At 39.1% G+C, this 27,501-nt stretch overlaps 2 protein-coding genes across 3 annotated transcripts in view; both read left to right on the plus strand.

Moving 5' to 3' along the window:
* fgf11b (fibroblast growth factor 11b) overlaps positions 1-12,902 on the plus strand; it is a 38,021-nt gene extending 25,119 nt beyond the window's left edge. The window contains exons 4-5 of the mRNA XM_044223112.1: positions 5,190-5,388; positions 5,492-12,902. Coding sequence (XP_044079047.1) covers positions 5,190-5,388; positions 5,492-5,628 — 336 coding nt within the window. The 3' untranslated portion in view covers positions 5,629-12,902. The remainder of the gene's footprint in view (positions 1-5,189; positions 5,389-5,491) is intronic.
* Positions 12,903-21,617: 8,715 nt separating this feature from the next.
* LOC122888567 (claudin-7-B-like) lies at positions 21,618-26,185 on the plus strand. Of its 2 annotated transcripts, XM_044223181.1 has the most exons (4): positions 21,623-22,122; positions 24,450-24,614; positions 24,732-24,816; positions 25,183-26,185. In XM_044223181.1, exons 1-4 carry the CDS (start codon positions 21,900-21,902, stop codon positions 25,331-25,333), a joined length of 624 nt encoding a protein of 207 aa, XP_044079116.1. In that variant the 5' UTR covers positions 21,623-21,899; the 3' UTR covers positions 25,334-26,185. The 2 variants fall into 2 exon arrangements, with proteins under 2 accessions (XP_044079115.1, XP_044079116.1); XM_044223180.1 differs by having other exon boundaries at positions 21,618-22,122; positions 24,450-24,816.
* The last annotated feature ends 1,316 nt before the right edge of the window (positions 26,186-27,501 follow it).

Below are 27,501 nucleotides of genomic sequence, written 5' to 3' on the forward strand. Positions count from 1 at the left end.
TATGGGCCTTTAATGCATTAAAGAAACACTTAAAGGACAACAGCTCAATAAATACTATTGTTTGTGATCTGTGTAGGCCTGCGATAGTTGTGTGTGATAGACAGAATGAGAAAGGCAGACAGATAGACAGAGGAGAAGGATAAAGAAAGAGAAAGAGCGTGAGACCTATTGATGAAAAGCAATGTCCTTTCTATTCTTTTCATGGGAGGATTGCATTGAGATGCAGGACAACACCAGCAGCAAGATAGCATCGCTTTTATCACAGGACAGGATAAAATGTGGACATTAGAAAAAGTAGCAGAGAGAATAATTGGCCAGAGCAAGAGAAAAGAGATGACAAACACTTTTCCAGGCAGCCAATTAAGAGCACTTACGGAAGGCAAAACCTATCCTTTCTGATTGACTCATGATACAGGCTACCTTGTATCAGTGTTCTCCTTCTAAAATTGTCTCAGAACGTAGTCCTTGTGATTTGGCAAGATATGAAATACCTATGGTGATGACGATGACACGCAATCAACCGCCACTTTTTGTGTCCTATCTTAACCTAGAAAATTAAAAGCAGGGAGAGTTCTGATGAAGAAAGCAGGCAGTGTGGAGCCGGTCACCTCTGTCACTGAGGGTCAAAGAGGGAATGTCAGCTACCACTCCACTCTCAGCTACATTATATTGACAGGGGCCTTCCAGCTGTCAGTCAACACTGCAGAGGCATGAGTGCCTGCACATTATTATCCACTCTTCTCTTGTCATGCAAGCACCATGCCTCCCTGGGCTATCATAAAGCATTACAGACAGACCATACACGTGTGGTGCTAGACAGTACAAACTGCCAGTCTCATCCTCTGTAAACCCCTCTTAATAAGCACATATATTCCCTATTGACTTACGTAACGTGGCGTGTCATAGTGCATCTACATCTGGCTCGACAACAACATCAGCAACATGCCCTGCTGGTGGCGTTCTGCATTGCATACAATCACACACAGATTAGGAGCATGTGTCTGTGTGCGTGTAACAGAGCATTGTTGTGAATAAGCTTGACATTTCACGTTGTCATGTGAGTGGGTTGCTGCAGCAGTGATGCAGTACTGTGGAAATATGGTGGGATTACTGCAGCTGGGCAGATTTCACAGTTTGCCATAGATTACACTGGGAGCTGATGGGACAGTCAATAGATGCTAGAAGCCTGCATGACACTGTGACCCCTGCTGTCTAAATAGGGGACTGCAAATAATAATAATAATTGCATGTCAGAAATGCTAAAACATGTTTTGAATTCCAGAAGTGGAGCTTCATTTTCAGGGGCATTAGTTCTGATTTCATGCTTGTGCATGCATGATGAAATGAAAGTCAACAAGATATTAAATATTATTCATGGATTCGCTATCTTTTTAGTCATAGCTTTTATTCCTGTTCCTATATCCTAATTATATGCAGGGGAAAATGTTAGCCAGATTTAGGGAACTCTGCCCTATAACTGTGTATTATTAGTACTTCACTGTCCTTATTTCATGGTAAGTGCAGTCCCAGTGTATGGTAGCATGGAGAGTTAAGCTTCCTGAAGCAGGTAGAATCGATGTAATCAGACACTAGGGATGAGGAAGGAGGTGGTGTGTGTGTGTGATGCTCTGCATCATAAAAAGGTTCCTTTCCATCTTGGGGATTCTCAGCACGGACGCTACATATTACCTTTCTCGTCTGCTTTCATTTAAATTCATTTTGGCTTGAGACACATGGAAGGGAAGCTACCCAAGTCTCTCAATAAGTCAGGGTTGAAGAAAGAGGTTTTTATTTAATTTCTAGTCCGGGCACCCACCATTTAGATAGACATATTCCCCCATCACTCTTAAAAATGTGCAACCCTCAACACATTCTCAACAATTATTCATCTGCGCAGGTAACTCTGGTGGTTTGAGTGATATCTTCAGTCAGTACACCCTGAGGTCTGGAGGTTACCTCAAGGTGAGTTTCAGAGATGGGAATAATTATAGCAACATATTTGTATCAGCTAGTGACAGGCATATTGGCCATTGTGGTAGGTTATCAGGAAAAAATACTTTATATGCCTGTCTTTGAATTTTCAGGACATTTATCACATTGTCTGCTCTCTCAGTGTGATTTTTTTCTCCAGACCTTTGGAGACTACTTGAATGAAATACAGAAGGTGTGGGTTCTATCATTAGGCTAATTTCAGGGGAGTGATTATGAAGGGTAATTATAGGATGACTTGGGAGAGGGGTTACCTCTGGTGTCATTTCAGAGGGTGAGCTGAAGGGTATTTTGTTGTAGTGATGGGTTCTCTTTCCTGTTGGACATGAGTGTTATATCGTGGGGTGCTGGCAACTAAAGCCCTCGTCTGCCCAGCATTTCTGCTTTGGTCCTGAAGAAGAAGCAGGCCTCTCCCTTTCTCTCTTCTTAATCTCCTTCATTACCCAGCAACCCCTCTGTCCTCTCCGAGTGATCTTCTGCTTTCTTTCCTGTCTCTCCTACCTTTCCCCTTCTGTCTCCCGCACTTCCCACCCCTCTCGCTCTCTGGCCTGATTAATAATGAATGAAGCAGATCATCTATCGATCCCATCCCCTTTGTGTTAGCACAGCAGAAGGTATCAAACCTGTCAGAGGATCTTAAAATAGCTCTGCGATGTGGTGGTGATGGTAGTGGGAGAGTTTGTTGAGTTGAGGGTAGGGGCTTGTTTTTTCTGGTGTGAAGACAGCAGTTAAAAGGGCATAAACTGTGGTGGAGCAGCAGGGCAGGAGTGGATGAAGAAAGGGCACACAGTCCTGAATTGCCTTCTCAGCTAAAGGATGACGCCTCCCTGTGAAGGAGACAAGTGATGATCTGTGATAAGTGTGAAACTGGAGGTCTCTCATACCTTCTCAATCTACTTTTGGCTCTTTATTAAAGCTTGTCTATGCCAAGTTGTGATCCTTTGGCCCTCTTCTGTCATCCTCAGTCTCAGAGAAATTCTCTACTCAGCCATTTCTGCCCTGCTGCTCTCACTTAATCAATCCAGCAGATTGGCTTTGCTCTCTGACAGGGGAAGGACCCTGTCGAGACCCTGACGGAGACTAAGAGAGATGTATATCTGTCACTATTGGTTAATATCACCAGTCAACATTATGCAGGGTTCAGTAGTCCTGATGTTGAGGACAGAGAGGGAGGGGAAGTGTTGCTAGAACAGTTACAACAACTGGCTATACTGTTGGGTTTGATCCAACAGTATAGCCAGATTCAGATTCAGCCAGTCACGGATAATTGACAGTACATGACAGTAGCCTATAAATAGGGATAATTCTCCTTTGGGGGAATGATTTTTACTATTGTTCCTACACACCTGGGTCTGAAAAACCTGCTAATGTAGTGGTTCCCAATCTTGTTGGCTTGTGACCCCTTAAAATAAAGCAGTGTCTTAGACACTGTGTCTACGCCGGGATTCCACCAGGCACGGCTCTATAACATTGCGTCTGCGAGACGGTTTAGTTCCGTCCTACAAGCAGCTATTTCTAGTAAGTTATTTCTTATTTCACAATTTTAATTCTACTTAATTCTCCACTTTATTTAGTATTTACAAACTACTTTAATCTGCTCACCTTGCTTTTCCCTTCAGTTCTCTTCTCTTGTGAGCAGTTCCAGTAATTTCCCCTCTAAACTTTTTTTTAACAGAATTAAGTAAATAAATAAACAAAAAGCTGAAACTATTGGTCGACAAATTAAAATGAAAAGTTGTCGCTGAATAAATTGGCAACAACTTTCTGAATTGAATAATAATTGAATTAATATTTTTGAGCAAAAATGCCAAAAATTCACTGGTTCCGACTTTTTGAATTGGAATATTTTTCTGCTTTTCTTAGTCCGCAATTCTAGTAGATTGAATATCTTTGGGTTTTGCACTGTTGGTCAGACAAAACAAGCAATGAATATGTCATATGGGCTTTGAGAAATTGTGCTGGGCTTTTTCCACATACAGTGGGTCCCCTCTAGACTTCTCAAATTGTCTCATCTGAATAATTGTTTGAGGGTAAAACATGTAAAACTATTAGGCTAAATATTTCACACACAAAAAACAAAGATTTGAGAAAATCACAGAAAATTTGTGTTGCCTAACTTTTGATTCTCCTTCTTTTCTATCCCATTAATCAATTTGCAACACCTCAGATTTATTTTGTGACTCATTGGAGAGGCCCTGACCCATGTTGGGAACCACTGTGCTAATGCCTCTTATGGCTGTCCTTGAAGTTAAAATGTATGTTGAATGGTGAGCTCATAACACAGATATCTATGGCATCAAATAAAGCTTCTCTCAAAAGTAGGCAATGCACAAAGACTGATGGCTGGGCTATGCTTTGTAACAATGTGGCTTAAGTATTCACTTAAGTCACTGTTTTAACTATAAACAAAGCAATAACATATGGCACTCCAAGACCGCTTAGGCTACATGATACAGAGCAAATAAATGTGGATATGCATACTGCAGAAACAGTGATTCCAAAAACTGGATTAGGTCATAAACACCAACCTACAAATTTCCTAAAGACCGGGTGGGCAGGGGATGATTTTTTTCCTTTTAATATGTATTTAAATTTGTATTCATGTCTTAATTTATTTTGTTCATATTTGTTGTGTGTGAAGCACATTGAGCTTACTTTGTATGTAATGTGCTATATACTATAAATAAATTTGACTTGACTTGTTCATTATAGGCTCGGCAAGTTGGTTTTCTGAACTTGGATGCCTCTGAAGCAGTCACTGCAGTTTGATGTCAGAATTAGTCTTTTATATGAACAGTACGTAATATGTGTGTATATATTGAATTTGATATTGTATTGGTGTGTTAGTGCTTTTCATCTTTTCTGCCCTTTTCCTTTGGGAATGTGTTTAGCAGAGATGTTAATGCTATTTGTCCATGTATAGTATGCATCCTTGTTTTGCTGGTCCCAAAGGAGCAGGGTGCTTTCAAAGAAACACAAGTCCAGATATAATTCTATCCATCCTTTCCCTCAGGAAACAGTCTCCTAATTAATGTATTTCACTGCTTGAGTCCATGTTTTTTTTTCAAGTGTGCTTACATGCACTGGAGTTCATGTTCAAATGTTAAGAAATGTTGAGTTTTCTCATGACATTTGCACATAATTTTTATTCTCTTGCTAAAATGAATGCATCTCTCCCCCTTTCCCATATTTATTTTCAGGAGCACTTCACTCCAGAGTGTAAGTTCAAGGAGAGTGTGTTTGAGAACTACTATGTTACATACTCCTCCATGCTCTATCGCCAGACCCAGTCTGGCCGCTCCTGGTATATCGGTATCAACCGTGATGGCCAGATCATGAAGGGCAACCGGGTAAAGAAGACCAAAGGAGCTGCACACTTCCTGCCTAAAGTTATAGAGGGTTTGTGTCCTTTTTGTCACTTTAGCACATTTCAAACCAGTTTATCGTAGTCATTAATCACCTCCTTAATTATTAACCAATAGCTTCTATCTTTGTCACACAGTTGCGATGTATAAGGAGCCATCGCTACATGAACTCGCCAGTGAACCAGTGAGTCCTCCTCGGAAGACAGTGAAGACGTCAGATTCGCCGTCCCTAAAGAATGGACAGAAAGAAGCTCCAAAGGCTGATGCCTCATAGCACAGGAGACTGAGGGTGGGACAAAGGGCAACAGTGACACTGGGAACACAGTCGCCCATTCTGCACTGAGGGTGGCTGAGGGAATGGCCCTCACCGGCCACCACATTCCCGAAAGTGCACTACAAGATGTTGAGGGATAAAAGGGTCAACAGTCCATCAGCAGCCAACAAGGCCTGAGAGAGGAGTCCCCCCTCACCTGTCACCACAGAAGAAAGCCCAGGGCCTGAGCCAGAACTACTACCACCTCCCCCTCCCACTGTTTGTCTCTTTCTCTGCCCCCCGTGACTTCCTAATGCACAGTCTCCTTCATGTCTCTGTCATGCTCAAGCTTCTTTGTCCCACTAACACTTTCATCTTTTCTCACATGCCTACCCACTGTCTGCTCTGTTGTACTGTATATTCACCACTCACGCATTTCCAGCGCTGACTCGGCATCATAATCCTCACCCATGGGCCCCCTCTTGAGCTCTGAAGTCGGTGACACTGTAGCCCAGCCAGCTTTCTACCCACCATCTGCCGACCAGCTAAGCTAATCACCAAGGTCAACTAAAGCTCAAAATGAGATGAAACAGCTCAGAGGGGAAAGATATCAGTAGGAATCCTGGGTCAGGTCAGGTCACCTGAGCAAGATGAGTGCATGAGAAAGTGTGTGGACAAAATAACAACTACACTCAAGAAGAGTTTATGACATTAAACTAATAGCAGTTATTTTTCTTTTTTTGTTTTGTTTTGTTTGTTTTGGTTTGAATATTTCAACCAATCCTGTGATAAGAATTGGAATTCATGACAGGCCTGATGGAAATGGACACGGGTATGGAAACTCTGTCTGTAAAAGATGATTGAGATGATAATAGTGCTAAAAACATATGATCAACAACAGCATGGCAGTGATGATAATATTAAAAATGATCGTGATGCTTATGATAATGATAATCACCAGATCAGGATTTCAGAATTCAAGAAGGCGAGTATGATATAAATAAGTTCACAAGAGAGGTTGCATGAGTGTCATATAAAATAAAATAAAACAAAATAAAGCAACTATTCTTCCTGGGAAGATGAGCCATAAAATAGAGCATAAATCAATATTGTTTTTACTCTAGACTCTTGTGGATAGGGTCAAAACATCTGAGCAATATTTGTACGAACAAGCCAGAAGATAATTCTCAGCAAAGAAAAAATGAAGTGTGTGAATGAGTGAGAGAGTGAGCGTCACCCTCTTACCAGCCTCTCTTCTCTACCAGGTGACCATTTATTAATGCACTAGCTCGTTAAAGGCTACAAATGGACAACTGGGTCATGTTTTAAACCCAGGGTGGATCTGAACTCAAGTCACCTGAAAAAGGAGCCATAGTGTATACTTCACTCAGCATCTGCTGTCAGCATAAAGCCAGGTTTGAAGGCAAACATCAAAGCCAGAGGAGCCTCTGAGCTGGAACACTTGTTATTCTGAGGATGTCTGGCAGCTTATCCACTCACTAGCTTTATCAAATCACCTTGGAAGAATCGCCCTCAAAAATGTAGTTGTCTGAGTGAATGCTTGGTGTGATTGTGTTTTAACCCCTGTGTGTGGATGTCTTCTACAGTATGGATGCACAGTAAGATTCTGCAGGAGATAGACTGAGATACTGTGGGTAACCTCTACCATGTCCTTCAGACAGGACACGACATTGTGTCTTTGTTATGTCTGTGTCTAGGAATAGGTGACATCCGTCTTATGTACCATTTCCACTGACTTTAGAGAGTTGTATACATTTCAAAACAGCAGGGAGGAGGATCTCTGGGCAACCTCATGTGGACTGAACCTACAAAGGTACTTCATTAATTCAATATTTTGTTTAGGTGCAATCAACTAATGTTTGATGTGATTTGCACTGAGTCTCTCAATCAGATACAATTTTACAAAAATATGCAATGACCTCATAGAAGGTGAGGCTTCTAAATGGGAGCTGTCAGGGCATTGGTTGTTGTTGTGTCAAAGGCTGGCTGCTGTTGGGTGCTGTCTGCTCTGGTAATCCACTGAGGGGAAAAAATGTCACCACAGTGTTCAGTCAAAGTGCATGGATACCACCAACATACACAGACAGCAGTAAGTCCCTTGCTATGTCAGGAAGAGCAACGTTGGGAGACGTGGAAGACAAACATTGTGTGGTTACTAAAAATCACAGATAATCTCTAGGCGGTTCAAAGCATTGGGACGGTGTCTAATTTTAATGGTAACAGAATGTGAAGACGGGTTACAGAATGTGAAATGAAGGCTTTATGAATGTATTGAGGGTGAGAGTAAGTCTGAAATGGGGTGCTGAAATGCAAAGAGGTCAGCGCATGGAGGCAGTTATTTAGAAAGAGTGAAGGATTAGCAGGTGTATTCTTGAGGAATGTTGATAAGGAATTTCTGCAGCAAAGTAAGCTAAATTCGTGGCAGGGTTTTATGCGGCATGTGGATATGATAATTAATGTAAGACAAAGAGGCATGTAAGGCACTGTGCGCTATTTATGACAGGGGGTCCATGGAGGAAATTAGTCGGAGGGCTTTGCTTTTTTTCATTAAGTCTTTAATTTTCTGGGCTTTTCCAGGGGGAATATCATGCAGTTCAAATTTGGATATTTTGTCCTTGTAGCAGATTTTGCATTGTAGACCTACAAATCTCTATTTTTGACAAGCCAATGCTCCCTCTCCCTGGTGAATTTGGTACAGCCTAGTATGGCATCTAATTGTGCATTCCTAACTACTGTAGGATATAGAAGTGTATGCAGAGCAGGTAGTATACATTGCTATAGGCGTATTTTAGCTGTCAGTACTCATACAGTTTTCAATATTTGTGCTTTTAATCTGGGAGCTTCTTCATGCCAGTTCACATTTCAAAGTTGAGTGTAAGTCCGTTCTATAAAAGGAAAGCACTTGGAAGTGCAAAGCAGTGACTCAGGAACAGCAAGGGAATTGTGTATGCCAAAATGAGACATTATGGCATAGTTTTCTCTCTTAGTCAATACAGTATTGCTGCAAACAATAATTACTTGCATTATTGATTAATCTGCCAATAATTTTCTTGATTAATCATTTTGTCTAAAACATGTCCGAAAATTGTGAAAAATTGTTATTGTTTCCGACAGCCCAAATGGACGTCTGTAAATGTTTGTTTTTTTTGTCCGACTGACAGTCCAAAGCCCATAGATTACAATGATATAAAACAGAGAAAAGTATCACATCATCACAGCAACTTTTTAGGGGCATTTTTGCTTGACAAAAACGATAAATCGATAATGAAAATAGTTATAGATTATCTATCGACTAATCGATTAATCGAATTGTTGCAGCTCTACTTTACAGTGCATTAAAGCAGCTAGAAAGTAGCCTAACTAAACTCAGAGATTTAACCCTCACCATGACTTAAATGTCACTTTATCATGTTAAACATCAGAGATTCAAATCCTCCATAGATTTCTCTCCCAAAAAGCAACCAGTCCTTATCGTTACACTGAAGAATGCCACAGTAAGTTGTCCAACGGTGGTACTGCAAGTAGACAGACAAGAACAGAGAATGTTAAATAGTCTGATGTCGAATGTGAAGTGAAGAACAAAGTAGAATGTAAGACAGGAAGATTGAAACAGAACAGTGTGTTTTTAGGATGAATGTGTTCAGAGTAAGTGAATTGAAGGCAACAGAAGGTAGGATTTTGGTCACGGAGCTGTTAACTAGTTCTGCGCTTGCATGTAAAATTTCTGGGAGAAAATGGTCACGTGAGGTCAATAGAAAAAGCTAGCCATATAGTAGAAGAGGTATTAATAGGATCTTTGTTATTGTAGTTTGAAGAAGTCAGAAAGTGTTCTGTTTTTTCCATTCAGAATACATTTATCTTGCAAAGCTAACAGCGAGGTGGTAACATGGAAAATAAAAATACCAATATAGTTTGTGTGCCCACGCATGAGAGATTTAAAGTCGTAATCCCTTTTCCTACACACATCTCCTTAACCGCAACCTACAGTATCTACAGCCCATTAACTTTTCAACACTATGTTACCTGTGTAGGTGTATACATACAGTGTGTTTATAAGGTTTGTGTTTCTGTGTGTGTGTGTGTGTGTGTGTGTGTGTGTGTGTGTGTGTGTGTGTGTGTGTGTGCATCTATGATTAAGGGTAAGACAAGACAGAGAGGCGAGGAGAAAAAGAAAGGGCATGAGATTGAAACAATGATCGATAGACTCAATAAAACACACACGAGAGAACAGCCACCCTGCGATGGGTGCAAAAATGTCCCCAAGGTCTTCCCCAAGACAGCAAAATCCATTTGTTCATAATGAACTCAGAGGGCTGTTGTTTGATTTCTACCTGTAAAGAACCCAGTTGGACGACAACAGAAAGAAGAATTTCAAACAGTTTGAAACAGTGTGAGGCTCAGCAGCCATACTATCCTTTGAGCCATATACAGTATCTGCTAAGGGTAGCACAGGTGCATAACATAAACCACGTCCCTAAACTATTAAAAGTCATTGGAGAACTACAAGCACGTTGCACCTTACAAGCCATGGGCATTGCTTGAAACATTTAAAAGTTAACTTGCTGTCTTAGGAGGTTCTTATGAGATTATCAGAAACAAACAGGGAATCCCTCTACTTTATCAGAGTTAGTGGGAACAAAAGGCAATAATGAATATTAAACTGCAGTCATCACTAATGTCTGAGCAGTGCAGTGGAGATTTAAAGCTTTAATTGCACTGTACAACACTGCCAACATCCAGGGAAACCTAACTTAAGATTTGATTTGAAGTGTATTATGAAGAGCCAACAAGGTATTTTATTTGTGTAATATAACAATATAACAATACCAGGTTACGCTCACATAAATTAATGTGTACAACATCAGACTATTCTGAGCTATGTATCTTTTGATTTTAAAACTTTACAATGTCTGTATGCAGGATTTTGTTACTTGTCTTTTTTTAATCAAGGTGGGAAAAATGTTGAAATTTCAAACGATGCTCTGGTATTTTTGTGAATTGCCCAAAAATCCACTGAATGATCCATCTTAAAAGCAGACCCTTGTAATCAAACAAGAAGCTCATCACTGTCCAACATCACACTTCGTTCCAGTGTTATATTCTCATATGCTGCAGTTATTTGCAGTCAGTGTCAGTACATTGTTCCAAGTACTGCTGTGCCAATATGCATACTGAAATGTGTACCATGCAGTTTGTCAATTTATGGGGAAAATCTGTGTATAACTGGCTCCCTCTAATGGAAGCACTCGGTCGCTAAAAGGTAACACTGTTAATGAGAGGCACAAAGAAACACTGTTTGGTTTGCATGCATAATTTCTAAACATCAATCCACTCACACTCAAAGCTGCTTTACTGTGCTGAGAAATCATATTTTCACACAGATTTTAACAGTGCACTGCTTTACTGTTTGTTTGATTTCCTACAATTTATAATGAGGTTCGGTTGTTGACATCATGCTGTAATGTGATGATAACGCACGCATAATGGCTTCCTAATGTGGTTATGATGCCTTGTTATGCTTTATGTGCAAGGCTTCCAAATGCAACAGCTCCTTACACTGGATTGGTGCTCTCCTATTGAATTCTTTTAACTAAAATGTCACTGTTTAGTTACTGATGGTCCATGACAGTATTCCGTACAGAATAAATGTATCCAGTAAATATATAACAGTAAATTGGATAAACAAAACAAAGTTTAGCATTATGAAATACAGTTTTTTTTTTTACTTTTTTTTCTTGCAAAACCCAAGTGAGGTTTACAAACTATTGGATTTTTTTTGGAACTGTTTGTGGCAACTGAATTATGCAAATCTCATCAAAAATTTAATATAAATCAGTCCTAAAATTACAGTACAAAATGGATGTGGGCCATGCTCACTGTTCCAAGTATTAAATATTGAAAAATGATACTTCAACAAGGTTGAGCCTTGGCTGCAACACTGTGTTTGAATATTCCTACATAAATAAGCATTCATATTAAAGGGCACAACCCAGAAGCCCAGAGTACTGTTGCTGCTGCAGTATCATATTTATCCTGTTTAAGTAAGTGGCCTCTTTGAGGAATGCTAAAAATGTGAAGGATGTAAAATGTTCCCCTTGATCTCTATTCAACGTAGTGGCATGCTTCCAGACAACAAAACCTGTCTGGATTGCCTAAATGTACGGAATGCTGCCAGTTTACATATATGTTATGTCAATAATACAAGTAGTGTATATCTGATGTACTATGTCAGGTCTATTTTTTTCAGATATGTACTTAAATAGTCGGTGTTGATGATTTTTTGTTATTGTCTTTCAGTTGTTCTACCTTGTCATGTTTCCTTTCTAATACAAACTCCTCAGAAGGAGGAAGAATTGTTGTGCTGTCCAAATGTTCCTCCCTATTTGGTGTGTTTTTGTCTTTGATCTGCGCTGTTGTATCCACACTGATGTGTCCCCTGAGTGAACTTCACCCAAACTGAATCCCACTGTGCGACTGAGTTGTGTGCTTGTGAAAGATGCAATGTATTCAAGTGAAAACAGCAGGATAACAACTCCTAAAGCCAACATGTGTCCTGTCATACACAGCAATGACCTTGGTAGTCTCAGAGTTATGGTCACGCAAGTCTTCCAGAAAGTTCCCACAACCTCTCTCCCCTACTCTTATGGACTCTTGGTTAAACTCCAATCTTCTTGTCTTCCGAAAAACTGACAATGAAAAAAAAAAAAAGATTAAAAGAAAAAAAAAATCCATAAATAAAAATGGGCCTTGGCACTGATCAGCCACAGAGAGAAGGCCTGAATCCTCAGGCACCTCCTGAGTGTTTCCAGGGATTTAGACACATGTTGGACTCCTTACAATAAGAGCCAAAGCAAGCAACAGGGACGTACTGGCTTTTTTGACCACTTTGGGAAGCAGAAAACAGGAATAATGAAGACCAGCAATATGCAATGAGAACTACAAGCCTACACTCAAGGAAGGGAAATAAATTCAACAGGCTAACAGACTACAGTCAGAATTTGCAGGCTACAAAGGCAATCAGTGGTCTGCAATAATAACTGCTAATTGTCCAGACTGACATGGGAATTTTTTTGCAAAGCATGCATACGTCACTGTTCTTTGGCTCATTAGGGATGACTCCCTCTCAGTATCAGACACAAGCCCTCGATTCACCCTCTCTCCATGTTTGCCATCAGACCTGTGTACATTTCTACAGTAACTCCTACATGAATTGAAAGGAGATGTCTTATTCTGGAATATTATTCAATAAAATAACATATATTTGTATGATTGTACGCAGTTCCCTTTGATGTTTTGTCTTCTTTTTCCTTTTAAGTCCTTCTAAAATGCTAGATTATTTTCCTCTTTGATCAAGGCGCTGTAGGTTGTCTGCATATTTGTCCTCCTTGTATTTGTCCTTGCAGTCACCTGATGAGCTGTATGCTTTGATGAATGACGAGTCTAAACCATATAACATCACAAAAAATATATATTCAAATAGGGAAATATATTTTGGAGTTTATTATGCCAAAGTTAAAGCTATGATTGCTACTAGAACGTATGTCAATATATTTAAAATAAGTGACTGGAGGTCCCAGCTGAGCTAAGAGAGACAGGTGGCATAGGTTGGTGGCTCTGCAGGTCCCAGTGGGGCGGGCTGAACTACCTGACCTGCCCCAATTCTTTCTTTTCTTCCTATAGCTTATAAGGGAGTGTGGAATTGTTTGGCAGTGCTGGTTTTAGTACGTTTTGACTGCAGCAGCTATGAGACGGCTAAGTTATTTGGAGGGGTGACTTGAGAGAGAAGCTTATTTATCTTAATAATACACCTATTCATTCAGCCACTTGCTTATCTAAGTAAATGATCATGTTATTCAAAAGATGTCATACTTTCACTCAAAAGCAATACTCCAAATGTTGCTAAAAAACTGGACAAGAGGCTGACTTGCCTGTGCTCGTGCTGTTTCCTAACAAAAACATATGCATCTATATCTAAATATTTAATCTAAATGCACATACAGTAATATTAGATGACTGCATTATATATATGCAACATTTCTCTCATAAACGCCTCCAAATGAGGATTTAATCAATAAAAGAAAAAGGCAGCTGCAGAGGAACATCTAAGGAGACAGAGCAACTTGCTCTAAGCATATCAATGAATCAGTCACAAAACTTGGCTTGTTTCTCAGATAAATGATAAGAAATATGTCATATATGACATATTAATGCCTCCCCAGTTGTCCTCAAAGTTTGTGCTTTCACCGGTCATAGGCTATTGTTGTAGCTGTCTGTTTCTTCCTTTGCTTCTTTCTAACAAAAATGTTTCAATTCTGTAGCGTCTTTCCACCAACTTGGGTTTGTTTAGCCATCTGAAATCTGTCTTACAAGATACAACATGTATGTGTCTGGCGGAGAGTGTTCATTTGTGGCCTAAGCTTACATGTTTTGGGGGTGTGTAAACTATATACTCCTAAAAAATGACTTAACATGGCTTTGTGCTTTTTGGTAGGCTATCTGCCAACGTTATGTTTCGTAAATGAAAGTCTGAGCAGGATGAGGGGACTTTGCCAGGTTAGATCTTTGTGATGGTGTCACTCTCAATGGTGTATGTATCTGGTTAGGTTATGCCTGGCGATTATAAAATGTAATTGATCGTTTTTTGTTGTTGTTTGGTTGTTTAATATAGGCTGTATTCGTCAAGCTCTTATGTAAGCATCATTTGCCATTTTTCTCTGTACATGCAATATGTACACAGAAATCTGTATGGAAAAGCAATTTCTCAAGCTATTTCTCAAATTCAATATTTGATTCCAGTAGATTTTTTTTTTTTTTTGCTAGATTTTAATTGGGATAGCAATTTGACACTTGTATTAAGAAAACGCAATTCCCTGCTGTGTTTCTAACATATTTCATATTGAAGCAGTTTATGGGGCTTGTGTTGAGGACAGCCTATAGAAAAACATGGTGGGAGCGCACTTGTGCCTGCTATAATGAAACTTTATCAACTCAGTGATAAAAGCACCCACAGCACCTATTACATCAAACAAAACAAACAAAAAAAACCCCACAGAACTCCTTGCTTAGTCTGCCTGTGGACTTTAGGGGTTGAACACATATATGCAGGGCTTTTCATGTGCCACACCATTCCTAAAACACTCTCCACTTTCAGTTTACATGATGTGGTGGATGATGCTCTGGCATTTTGAATAGTATTAATAAAATTCTGTTTTAGCCCTTCTCCAATTACCACAGAGCGAGACAGTTTGGACGGGGGTGAAATATCTGCCCACGCGCCTGAGAGAGCAGGTCCCTTCTCAAAAGGAGGGACCATGGGTGACCACAGAAAGTGTTTTAGTGTTAGAAAGACTGCTAATAACTCCAAATAGTTGATATGGGTTTTAATTGGAGATGTCTGTTCCATACCACATTTACTGTCCTGCTGTGCTATTGCCCTCAAAACCCACTCTGACGTTGGGCATGCTTTCCAACAATCCAGACATAAAGAGAGTGAAGCTCTGTCAGTCCCCCCAAGATCTCTGTTCTCCCAGAGAATGTGTATATTGGCTATATAATACTGCCCCGGTGGTGGCCAACTTTGGTCAAGAAAAACAAACCACAGTTGTTTTTCTTGTTGTCTTTTAAAGAATTGTAACACGGCCCTGATTGACTAGCCTTGGTGGAGAGGGAGTTGAAAGGCTTTTCAGGCCAGGTGGCTTTGGTGTTTTGAGCTCCGACATGTGCCGCAGCAGGGACATGGGCCTTAGGGTGTTTAGGGATGTGGAAGGGGGGATTGGGGGCAAAAGCCTAGCGTACCATCGGATCTACACTCCTGCGGGACTTACACAAGGAAGGTACATAACCAGAGCTAGTAGGATCATGAAGGATCCTCACCACCCCTGCAATGGCCTATTCTAGCTTCTACACTTAGGCAAACACCTCTGTAGCCACAAGTCTAACACAGAGAGACTCAGAAAAAACTACGTCCCTGAGCCCCTCAGGATGATGAACTAAATCTGTTTCTGAGGGTGTAATTTTTCTTTATTATATAGTCATATAAATATGAAAACATGCACTTTAACCTTTAAAGACATATTACATATATTTATAATTAATTTATAAAATGTATAAGAATATGAGTTATCTTCTCAAGAGACTATGACTTCTTCCAAGAACTCGGGAAGTTGCCTCATGGCCCTCTTAGCTTGGGGCAATTTCTTTCCCTCATAGTGGGACTGAGGAGCCTCTGGCGTGATGGTGGACCATGGAATTTTCAGCCTTTCTGCTGCGCATTGGCACACTTGTGTGGAGACACTCTTTTAATGTTTTATAGTAACTTGCAAATGAAGAGGTTGTCAGGTAGATAATGTACAGCAATGACAAGTGAAAGGAGCTCCTCTGGGATGTCATCTGATGTCATAATGTGTGTGAAAAATGGTCCACATGGCCTATAGTTGATCAAGGAAGCGCATGTGTCTTTCTATAGACAGAGAGTAGCCGCTGCATCCAGACTATGGTACATACACACCAAGGTGAGTGCCAGTGTTCCAGCAGGGTGAAAAGGTTGAAGAAGGGCAGAATCTTGGCTTTCATAATTATTCGGTTTTAACAAAGCTGGGCTAACAAATCTGGCTCATGACCTTTCACAATTGCCATACCATCTTTCACTCCTCTTTGCATCATCCTTCTAGCTATCAACCATGGCATTAATAGTAGTAACAACAATATCTGGACACAAATAGAGATCATCTGTCAGGTAATTCCATGTTAAGCATGGCAGATTAACAGTGACAGCTCAAATTTACAACACATACATGCAGGATATATATGAAAAAGTTGATGTAAATCAGCTGAACTGAAAAAAAAAGATATCAAAAACCTCCAGCCCAGACAATATACAGTGTTCATCTGGTCTGAGATTAACAAACTAACATCTATCTGATCTACTGAAGAGTCATCTATCTTTTCAAAGAACCAATATTATTTAACTGAAATGAGATGGATGAATAACTGCATTTACTTCTAGTTCAGCAGTCAATTAGACATTACAATCTCTCAGTGAGAACCATGGTAAATGGATGAGGGCTCACGTCCCACAGACTAGGATAATTAAGCTACAAGTCATCCTGTAGAACTAGCTGAAGTTGAGCAGCATCTGATCTGGCAGATTATTGTGTGCTCTGGGCTGTCACTGACTTTTACAACGAGTTCCCCTTTGAGACGTGACCTCAGTCAGGGTCAGACAGCCCTCTTTCCTCCTCTGATCCTCCTTGTGCTTTACTGGGGCATCTCAAATCTCATGGAAGCATGACTCGTGCATTTATATAAGATTATTCTCAACAAACCCACACAGAGAGGAGCAGTCTGCGCTCAGACTGAATGGAGCTTTATATTTCTTAATGCAGCAAATAAGGATTAAGGCATTAAACCAAATATAGTTCTCACGATAGCTGGAGGAACAATTACCCTCAGTATGCGCATGGTCCCATTATAGGCATCTACATGCTAAATTTGAACAAACGTGTGAAAATCCCAACCTTGGAGGTTTTATGTGCATGTGTTGCATTTAATTATGTTTTTCCAAGCACTGAATGCCAATGTTCTTCTGACTACACACAATTCAGCTGGTCTTTCATTGATGTTGCTATCAATAACACAGCATCAGATGGATGAAAAATAATCATGAAATGATTAACAAAGCCACCAGAAGTGAAACAAGAAACAAATGTTGCCATGAAAAAGATTTTTTTTTAAATTTTTTATTAATGGTGCCTTACAGTGCTATTCTTTTCGAATGGGAAGAATGAGGCCATATTTGCAACTGTAATAAAAATGGGTAAAACACAGATAATAATGGTTCAAAATAGAACAGGAAAGTACAATTGAACTAAAGGGACAACCTCCATTAGGAGCATTATTTTTATAGATCACTATACGTGGCCCCACTACCCCTTTTGTTTTGTGTTACTGTCTCTTTAGCTTTAAAGCTTTAAAAAGATTCTAAGCTGAAATCAAACTCATGAACTGGTTTATTTGTTATGCTGCTCCTGTTCAAACAAACCTGGGAACCAATATATAGGATTTGTGTAAAATTGATGGTGTAATTCTTTTATTTAATTAAATTTTTCAAGGTTGAAAATATAGGCTGAACTATTCAAGGTGGCCTCAATGTAGCCACATGATCTTTATTAAAATTCAAATCTTTATTTAATATTTCAACCATACAATAATTATGCACTGTTAATATAAGAGAGTATTCTGAGAATACATTCTGGTAAGTAAACTTCACTGACACCTCCACTATAAACCAGCTATTGATTCTAAATAAACACAAGAAGGCACTGATACCACGACACGAGCTAAAAAGGCTGCGTTCATAGCTTTGTTTTATATTCACAGTAACCACCAGATGACAGCATTGCACTTCAGAGTTTGTTTCATCTAGCCTCATATAACCTTGTCCCACAGCCTTTTCCCTAGAATTATGGTACAACATGCACACGCAGGGTAAAAAGGATTACAATAAGTCATTACGGTAACATCAACACACAAGTGTCAAATGGCGAGGTTAAATCCTAATTGGAAAACATCTGATCAGAGAAAAAAGTGGTTAACCACCTAAAATTATGACTCAAAATATCAAAGGAATTTTGGGGAAAGATTGTAGTAATAACTTATATTGTTCAGTAAGATTAACCTTCATCTCATTAGTTTCTGGGGAAAAACTTTTTAATAGTGTGAGTAATTTTATGAAATTACATTGCCATGATTCAACCTAAAAACAAATTTACTTTAGTACTAAAGGCTATAACTGCTCCTCTGTTTTTGGAGGCTCGGGTAGTTCTAGAGTAAACAATACTGTACAAACCATTCAAATTAAACTTCAATTATGACTTGGTATTTACCTTCAAGAGCACTGTGAATAAATTGTTAAAGTGGACTGAGACAGCTGACCCAGAGTGGACACGAAGGGTAAACACATTGAACTTGTTCCATTCAGTGTCATCTGTTTGTCTTCAGATGAGTCATTTGACAGGTCAAGAAAATTGTCACGAGGAAAAAAATATTTACTCTTTACTTCCTGTGTCTTACCTACAGTATATGATGACTCAGAGACTGACTGTGGGTATCAATCTGAAGTCTCAATGTTGCGCAAGTATCATAGTACTTTCGAAACCTGAAAATCACTGTATATGTTTAGTTCTCATCATGTAATCTAATAAAAATGTGTGAGAAATTCACATGCCCGTGCTTGCTAGACTTTCTTGTGCCTGTAAATTGTTTTTTGGTGGCAATAAAACCTGTTTGGCTGGTGAGGTAACTGAATTAACTCCAAATCTTTCAAGCCGCTGTTGCCAGACCATAATGTAGCTGTGCAACACAGAATAAAGTCAAAAGAGAAAGTGGTTCTTACAGGCACCATTCAGTCAGATTAACATGTACCTAATTTAAAAATTTCCATTGTACACATTTATGTATGTAACAAAGATTAAATTTGAAAATCCAATCCTCAAGCAAATACTAGAGCAAAGCTCTATCCGGCTGAAAACTGACATTAAAGTCCTGGGATTTCCTCTCATGTTGTCATAGTGAACTGGTCAGAGCAAACTGTCATCTGAAAACAATTCTCCCTCAGGGCACAGTGCTACTGAAAATAAAACTTCCAGTCTGAGCTTCCTGGATTCATTATTATTCATTTTGCTAGTGTGTCAGGAGGAAGGCGTTTACTTTAGGTGTTTAGGATACTAAGGAAATGATTTGTTGCAGTGGTGGTGGTGGTGGTGCCCACATATGCTCACATAATTAGTAATACGTAAAGACAGAATATAAACCAATGGAAAAGATTACAAAACTGACAGTAAAACATGCAATATACTAATTTACAGGAAAGACAAAAAAAAACAAAGTTTGTTTTTTTCCCTCTGTTTACTGCACCAGCCCAGAAGAGTGTCTGATGGGGAAGTGAGTGCTACAGATAATAAAGACAACAAAGAACAAACGCATTATATTGTCCAGTGAGTAGATGTAGGAAAGTGCCTTGATCAAGAAAGCCTGTCATCTATCTCATTTACTTTTGGCAGGGAATGATTCAGTCATACATTCTGTAGTCTAACACTTGAGTAAATACAGTATCAGGCATCAGCTTAACCAGACTCTGCAGAACATCAGGAAACCCTGACTCATACTCTGCTTTCCAAATAATAACTGGGGATAGTTTTGTTGAAAGCCTACAGTACATCTGATGTACTTATTATTAATTGGATGTACTATATGATGTCATAACAACAGGACCTATCAATGCACAGTGCTCATACCTACAACTGTTGTTTTATCCCATTCATCTGGGTTGTCATTTAGCTTCTGAACTGTGTCTCAGAGCCCGCGAGCCACTCCTGCTGCTGTTTGTTGATTTTCCTGGTTTAAAAATGCACCTCCTCCATGGCAGAGTGGACTTTAAGTCAATTCTGCTGACCTATGGCAGACAAAGCACATGCTTCTGTCTGTGCAGTGCACAGAGAGCCATTTAATGTGTCCTATAACTCAAGCACATGACAGACAGACACACACACACACACGCACACATCCACACACGTGTTGAAAATGAAGATTACAAAGCCAACAAAATTATATGTGTGAAAGAATGTGATATTATTCTATGTAATACTTTTTATTTTTTAGACTTAGCATTGGGTTGTAAATAAACAAACATATGCAAACACACTGTGTGATATTTGCAGGAAATATGTAAAACAAGATTCAGACAAAACAGGTAATACAGGGCAATACCACTTCTTTATAGAATAGAATATAATACCTGAAAAAAGGCATGTGGTCCATATGATGTAAGAGATGATGAGTCTGGTGTCTGGCATAAAAATTAATTAGGTAATCGAAATGATTTGTAAAAAGCCAGATCCCTTGCTGGTAGTGGGTACCCCAGCTCATGGCTCCCAACTGCCATGTTTAGATGTTGATTCTTCAATTTGTGTATAATTAAAAACTAATAAGTATGTTTGAGGTTAAATCTCCCTGAACTTAGCAGTTCAAATGAGCACAACAAATAGCTTACTTATAGAAAATAGATATACATATAGTCCTGAAAATAGGAAATGGCTGTCGATCACATCACACAGTGTAATGTGATTTATTAGACTCATGTCTCCCGATGATATTATCTTAATTGTGTGGAACTTAATTTTCCACTCAACTTCCACTTACATCAATGCAACTTCCCATTTTGGATGCAGTTGCCTTTGTTTACATGACACAAAGTATGTATTGGCTTTATGTCTTGGCTTTAATACACAGCTATATAATACAATAATGGCTCTCTCCTTGGTACTCTACACTACCTATTCATGAAAATATGTGAACAACAAATAGTATTATAAATACTTAGATTGTAGGCACTTAACTTCTTATAGGAGGCTGGAGTTATAATTCTGATCTAATACATTAGCCTACAATATACTGTACTGTATGTACTATGTCGTTACATATTGTAGCCATATGTGATGTGCAATTATTCTAATGTATTATAAATGTACAATAGCTTTAAATGTTGTAAAATGCCTTGTGGTTTTGAATCACCCTGTGTTTTTCTGCTTACCAAGCATCTGCCAGTGTTAGACTTGGAGTATTATGAATCATGCTGGCTCTTAACTGTCCACTTTTGTTTTGGTATGATCAAATAATATGACATTTTAAAATGTTTATGATAAACTTGACATTTAAAATTGTATTGTATTCATATTCATTAGAAATTATACAAACCAAATCATTACAAATCAAATTAGCTTCATTATATATTTTTGCAACCACGTTTGTAGGTTGTCAGGTTTGGTTTGTTTGCTATCTATCTATCTATGGTGTCCGTCTCTCAGCGTAGGGGTCTGTTTCAGGAAGCACTGACATCATGAAACTTCAGGTGTTTGACGCTACGGCTGATGAGTCGAAACTGCGTGCGCGTCCCCGCCCACCTGTAACAGAAACCGCCTAAAAAAGCTCGCTCCCGCTAGTCCCTTTCCATTCAAGGTGCGGCTGAAGAACAGGTGCGTGAAGACCGTGCCGTGAGACTATAAAGTGAAACATCATTGTTGTCTGCTAACTTGTTTTCAGAAAGCTAAGGAATACGTACATAGAAAATAACAGACAAACAACTTCCTCAGCAACAAAGCAAACCCAGCTAAAAACCGTCAGATTGAGAGTAAGTTAGTGGGGGATTTGTACCTTCAGAGCAGGTGGACGTCGTCTTTGTTGATTCGCCTTCGAGTCGTTGAAGAAGAAGTGAAATGGCCAACGCGGGTCTGCAGATTTTGGGATTCGCCCTGGCCCTTTTGGGTGTAATTGGATTGATAATTGGCACAATTTTGCCCCAGTGGAAGATGTCCGCTTATGTTGGGGACAACATCATTACAGCGGTGGCCATGTACGAAGGACTCTGGATGTCCTGTGCGTTCCAGAGCACAGGCCAAATCCAGTGCAAGGTCTACGACTCAATCCTGCAGCTCAACAGTAAGTCACACAATTACTGGATTCAAATTATGTGTCGACAAAATTCTTGTCCTTTGGTACAAAGAATCGAAATTGTTATATTTGTATCCATATTATGGGTAGGCCTAATAGCTTGAAAGCACCTGAGTATCTGACTTTTTTTCTGTATAGGCCTCAAAAGTACCCTAAAAGTCTAAAGTCACATAGGGCTACTGTGTATTTTATCACTGGAAGCTTATCTCTGCGGTGAAACTCGTTTCAAAGTTAATTCAACTAATTTGACTCCTATACAAAAACATGTAGTACTGTAATCGTGTAACAAGAAATGATGCAACACACTGGCATGCACCTGTAGGCTAACTTTTTTTTTTTTTTTTTTTTTTTTTTTTTTTTTTTTTTTTTGGTCTTTCGGCCATTTTTGACAATTATTCCTGAGCTTTCTTTTACAACATTTGGCTGTTCCCGTGGCTTTGGGCTAATGGTTTAGTCACTTATTAACACGCCTTCTTATTCATTCAGAATCCTATGTATATATATATATATATATATATATATATATATATATATATATATATATATATATATATATATTTTTTTTTGTTTAAACCACACTGAGGCCTCACCTGCACTGTGCAGCAGAGCGGCTTGATGGTTCAGTGCCAGAGATTATTTGTAAAAAGCCAAATTCTTACATTCTTTCCACTTGATAGGCGGGAATGTGTGCATCACTTCTACACTTAGGCAATGATTATCCTATAGCCATTGGTCAGTACAGTTATCCCTGCATGTGTGGAAACCCCTATAGTGTAGGACTTACATTACACAGCATAGGTAGTTACAGGTTACACAGACCCTGTATGAGCCACTGTTTAGTCAACATATCTAAATACCAGCCCCACAACAGTTGCTTTGTCTTTGGCCTAGAGGGCAGCAAATTAACGCAACCATCCTTTGCTGTGTTTTCGGCCCAAAAATGTTGACTCTTACTTACATAATGTCTGGAAAAGTTCTAGTAAATGCAGCATTTAGTGTAATTTGAAGTGTTTCAACAGTTATACATTAACCAGGTTAAACAATTACAAAAGGCCCCACCTCCGGGCTATGGTATGTGGCAGTGTGGGTGGTTTAGGGAAATTTATTTCAAATGAACTGTTTATTCATTGGTAATCATGTAGGCCATTAGCAAAGAAGAACATAAAGCTAAATGAAGAAGTTGGAACAATTGTTACAAACAAGTCAAAAATCACAAATTTGTGTACTGTATCTGTCTTTATGACTTATCTTAAAGCAGTGGCTAAATGGGTCAATGGTGGCACGACCGTTGGATTCTTCATTGTACATGTTTCAAATTTAACTAATGGATTGCCTGAATGCCACTGAGGAAAATCTTCTGTACAGTTTGATGTATAGGTCCCTCCCTGTGTGCTTAGCTTGCTACATAATCACTACAATGCACTTACTACTGTAAGTTACTTGTTGACTTGTGAGTTGGAAGTTCACAAAACTGTCCATTTCCTCCAAATAGCTTATGTGTCTCTTGTTATTTTTGCTTTATTATTTTCTATCTCACTTATCAAAATGTTTGATACAATATCTGTAGCACAATGAGTCTTATCGCCTCTTCAAATATGAACACAAACCAACTTTGATAAACATTGTGTGATTAAAGCTGTGGTTAGATATGGAGCAAGTGCACAAATAATAGCTCATTATTCAGAAATACCTGCTCAAGATCTACAAACACACACCTGAAGTTCAGGAACAATTGACACCAAAACTGGGAAAGTGTGACAACTAGACTGTGACTCTTTAGTTGAAGCCACATTGGGCATTCTTCACATTTTGTAGAGGGCCTGTATCATTCTGGATGGTAGTTTGAACCTACAAAATGTCCACCTGCTGATAAGCAGGCTGTGAGTACTTGAAATTGGGAGTGTCTTCCTTATAATGAAACCTGAAACCTGGTTAGACCTGTTTCTGACTTGCATGCATACACACCCAATCCCCCACCCCCCACCCCAGAGTTTCTTCCCACTTCCGGTTAGAGACAGTTTCTGTGGTTCGTTGTTATTGGGAGCGGCAATGAGACACAAGAGACAGAAGCCACTGTGTTGTACATGAATGGACAGTGTTTGTTTGCACTGCTTTTATTTTTTGTTTTTGTTTTTTTTTACAAATGTTGGCTTCTAAATCCACAAAAGCAAAACATAATAGAGGCTTTTAATAGAAGTGTACAAATCACTGTAGAAATTAATTTCAAATGCCAATAACTGTTTGTTACTCCTATTAAGTGTTAAATATTTGACACACTAACTGATGGATTAACCCTATCCTGTCCTCTTTTCCAGGTGCCCTCCAGGCAACTCGCGCTCTCATGATTGTGAGTATTATCGTAACGGTGGCTGGCTTGGGCGTAGCCTGCATGGGAATGAAGTGCACCAACTGTGGAGGAGATGACAAAACGCGCAAGTCCCGCATTGCCATGACTGGTGGCATTATCATCCTGATTGGATGTAAGAAGCCATTTAATATTGTTGTTTTGTTTTTTGTTTTTTTTTTGTTGTTTTTTTTTTTGTTTGTTTTTGGATTCATAACAGTTTCAGTGATTATTCTTCTTTACTTTCCCACAGCTTTGTGTGCCATTGTTGCTTGCTCTTGGTATGCTCACGACATCATCCAAGCCTTCTACAACCCTTTCACCCCTGTCAATACCAAGTAAGTACATATAAGCCGAAAACTTCACCTTTTTATGCGCAATTTTTGTGCCTGTGCTGTTTTTTATTTTTATTTTTGTATTAAATTGAATCAAATTTACATCGCCAGTCAGAGCAGTTGCCACCCAACAATAAACTGAATATACCTTTTTAGCACAATACAATGTCTCCAAACATGTTAGATGTGCTGGTTTGTCTAAGATACCAGCTTTAAGCTCTTCCTCCCCCTTCTGTAGCCAGACGTATGTGTGTGTGTGTGAGCACTCCTAGTGCTGATGAATGTGTTGTGCATGTTTGTTTTATATTAGTTAGAGCTCAGCTGGCATCTGTTAACCCTTCTGACTTACTGTAACTTCTCTTTCTGAAGGTACGAGTTTGGTTCTGCCATCTTCATTGGCTGGGCTGGAGCATTCCTGGCTGTAATAGGAGGTGCCATGCTGGCAGCATCGTGCCCCAAAAACAAATCTACACCGAAGTATCCCATCTCCAGACCCCCCAGCAGCAAGGAATATGTTTGAATAGGACAGGACTGAAGGAAGGAACACTTTGAATTGGATTAGCATGAATGTCAGAGATTAAAACGTTGAAAAGATGTATCCCAGGAGGTGACCAGTACCTGTTTTTTATTTTATATTTTAGTTTCTGTAATGTTACTGTAATATTTTTTAACAAATGCATTAAAGTTTTAAATGACGGCTGTTTACTTCTTAAAGAGCCTATTGGCCTTGCCCTGTCTGGAACTACAGTCAGTACTTACTGATGTGTATTCTATCCACCTAGTAAACCTGTAAAGCTCTAAGTTCAAATTAAAGTGAGACACTAATGATATTATATAACTTGGTATGTAGAAAACATCTTTCACATGCTGCATGCTCCAGTGTACAGTGCATTAGAATGTACATTGTGTTTGTGAATGCACTGACTAGAAATCAGTAAATGCAGTGGACAACTCTTACACCATTTGTTACTGTGTAGGTTAAGCATCTGGCACCTGAGCAGTGATTTGCTACCATTATCTCTACGTATTTGTGCCTTATTTATATGAACATGACAAATCATTCAGTAACGCTGTACGCTATTGTTTTTAATCAAGTGCTGGAGTGAAATTGTAACTATAAATTACAGTAAACTGATTCCTTTTAACTCAGATTGCCAATGTTTTTGCTGACGTACATAAAGCATGACAGACGTGAACTATATTTGACTTGTCCTATAATTAGTTTGTGTGAATGTGGCTGGCTTATTGCATCTGCTTATTTTTTTTATTAGTCACAATAGCTGTTGCACTCTAAATTAATTTTTTTTAAAACTAAATTGTGATTTTGTGAAGTTTGTGTTGTACATCAAATAAAAGTGGACACTTGACTGTTTCTAGCTTGTGGAAATGCCTTTTATGCAAAGTAACTGTAAACTTGCATAAAAGGAAATGCAGCTCAAAGTGCTTTACAAAATAAGACAATTGGGGGGGGCTCTATCCACTAATATACACACCAATAGTACAATAATAAAGTACACATTAGCTTAGTCCTTGGGGTAGTGTTGAGGAAAACCAGTTCATAAACCACACATGCTGTGAAACCTACAGCTGGCGTGAGCAGATGTTATTTAATTCTGAACACACTATCCTCAAACATGCATTTAGAAATGTTGGTGAGCAAATGTGACAGACTCAGGTTGCAGATGATTTTCTCACTGAGGCAGGAATCTGAAAGCATCAGGGCCACACTGTACTCTGGCTGGAAGCCATCTTCTTTTGAGTTGATGGATACACAGCATCATAATGGCTAACGAAATGAAAGTTGCTTTGGTTTTACTGCCACCGTGTGGTGTATATAGGTAACTGCTTTAAGTTGGGGTAGCTGCTATATGTACTGTACATTATAGTGTATTATGTTTTCAAGTATCAGTAAAAGTCTTGTGTATGCTGGCTCATCTGCTGTTTTGGATCCATTTTAAGCTGTTACAGCGATGTGGGAAGTAATACTTTACTACAGTGGAGCATTTTCACCTGAATGCACCTTATTCCTCCTGTTCTTTTTACACTGTGTCTCATCTCCTCTCACTTTGTCATTATACGTCTCCAAGTTATGATTCATGTGATTTATTAGACCCAGCAGTGTATTGTTCTAGTTCTCCTTTTCCTCTGTTCTCATTCTGCCGTTCATTCTCTAATCATTATTCTTTCCTCCCCTTAGGCCAGATCCAAAGAGTGATAATGATTTCACTCCTAAGTGGCCAAACCACCTGACCCCAGTCTGCCTCTGTCAGTACAAGATTTTATATCTACACTGTGGTGTGCTTTGAGAGAACTTGCTTTGGGGTCATCCTTAATGTAAATAATGATAATAATTGGGCGTAGGTGCATACTTTGTCGATGTATTCGTCAAATGAACACTTGCTGATTAGTTTAATTTGTCATAAAGCCCTTTCTGCTCATTATTACCTTCCAATAAATGACCACTTAAATAGAGCAGTTTTACTGTCAGGGTGATAAAAGGGTGATGCCCAGTAATAATTCAAGTGTGATGGCCTGGATTTACTGTGATAAATAGCCCTAGTTTACTGATTAGAGGAGCCAACAGATGTATTGTTGTCAGAATTTATGCAGGGAGGCAAATGTTTTCCAATAAAAAGTTTTATTTTAAATTCCAGCAGAGAAGAGGAGGGAAGGAGTCCTCCCATCTGC

The sequence above is a fragment of the Siniperca chuatsi genome, linkage group LG14 (genome assembly GCF_020085105.1).
Source record: "Siniperca chuatsi isolate FFG_IHB_CAS linkage group LG14, ASM2008510v1, whole genome shotgun sequence".
In the NCBI taxonomy this organism is placed as follows: domain Eukaryota; kingdom Metazoa; phylum Chordata; class Actinopteri; order Centrarchiformes; family Sinipercidae; genus Siniperca; species Siniperca chuatsi.

What these genes read in the sequence shown, in the direction of transcription:
- LOC122888567 (XM_044223180.1), top strand. Translation starts at nt 21,900, where the DNA reads ATGGCCAACGCGGGTCTGCAGATTTTGGGATTCGCCCTGGCCCTTTTG. An exon ending in CTCAATCCTGCAGCTCAACA is followed by an intron (nt 22,123 to 24,449) that starts GTAAGTCACACA and finishes CCTCTTTTCCAG; the next exon opens with GTGCCCTCCAGGCAACTCGC. An exon ending in TTCACCCCTGTCAATACCAA is followed by an intron (nt 24,817 to 25,182) that starts GTAAGTACATAT and finishes CTCTTTCTGAAG; the next exon opens with GTACGAGTTTGGTTCTGCCA.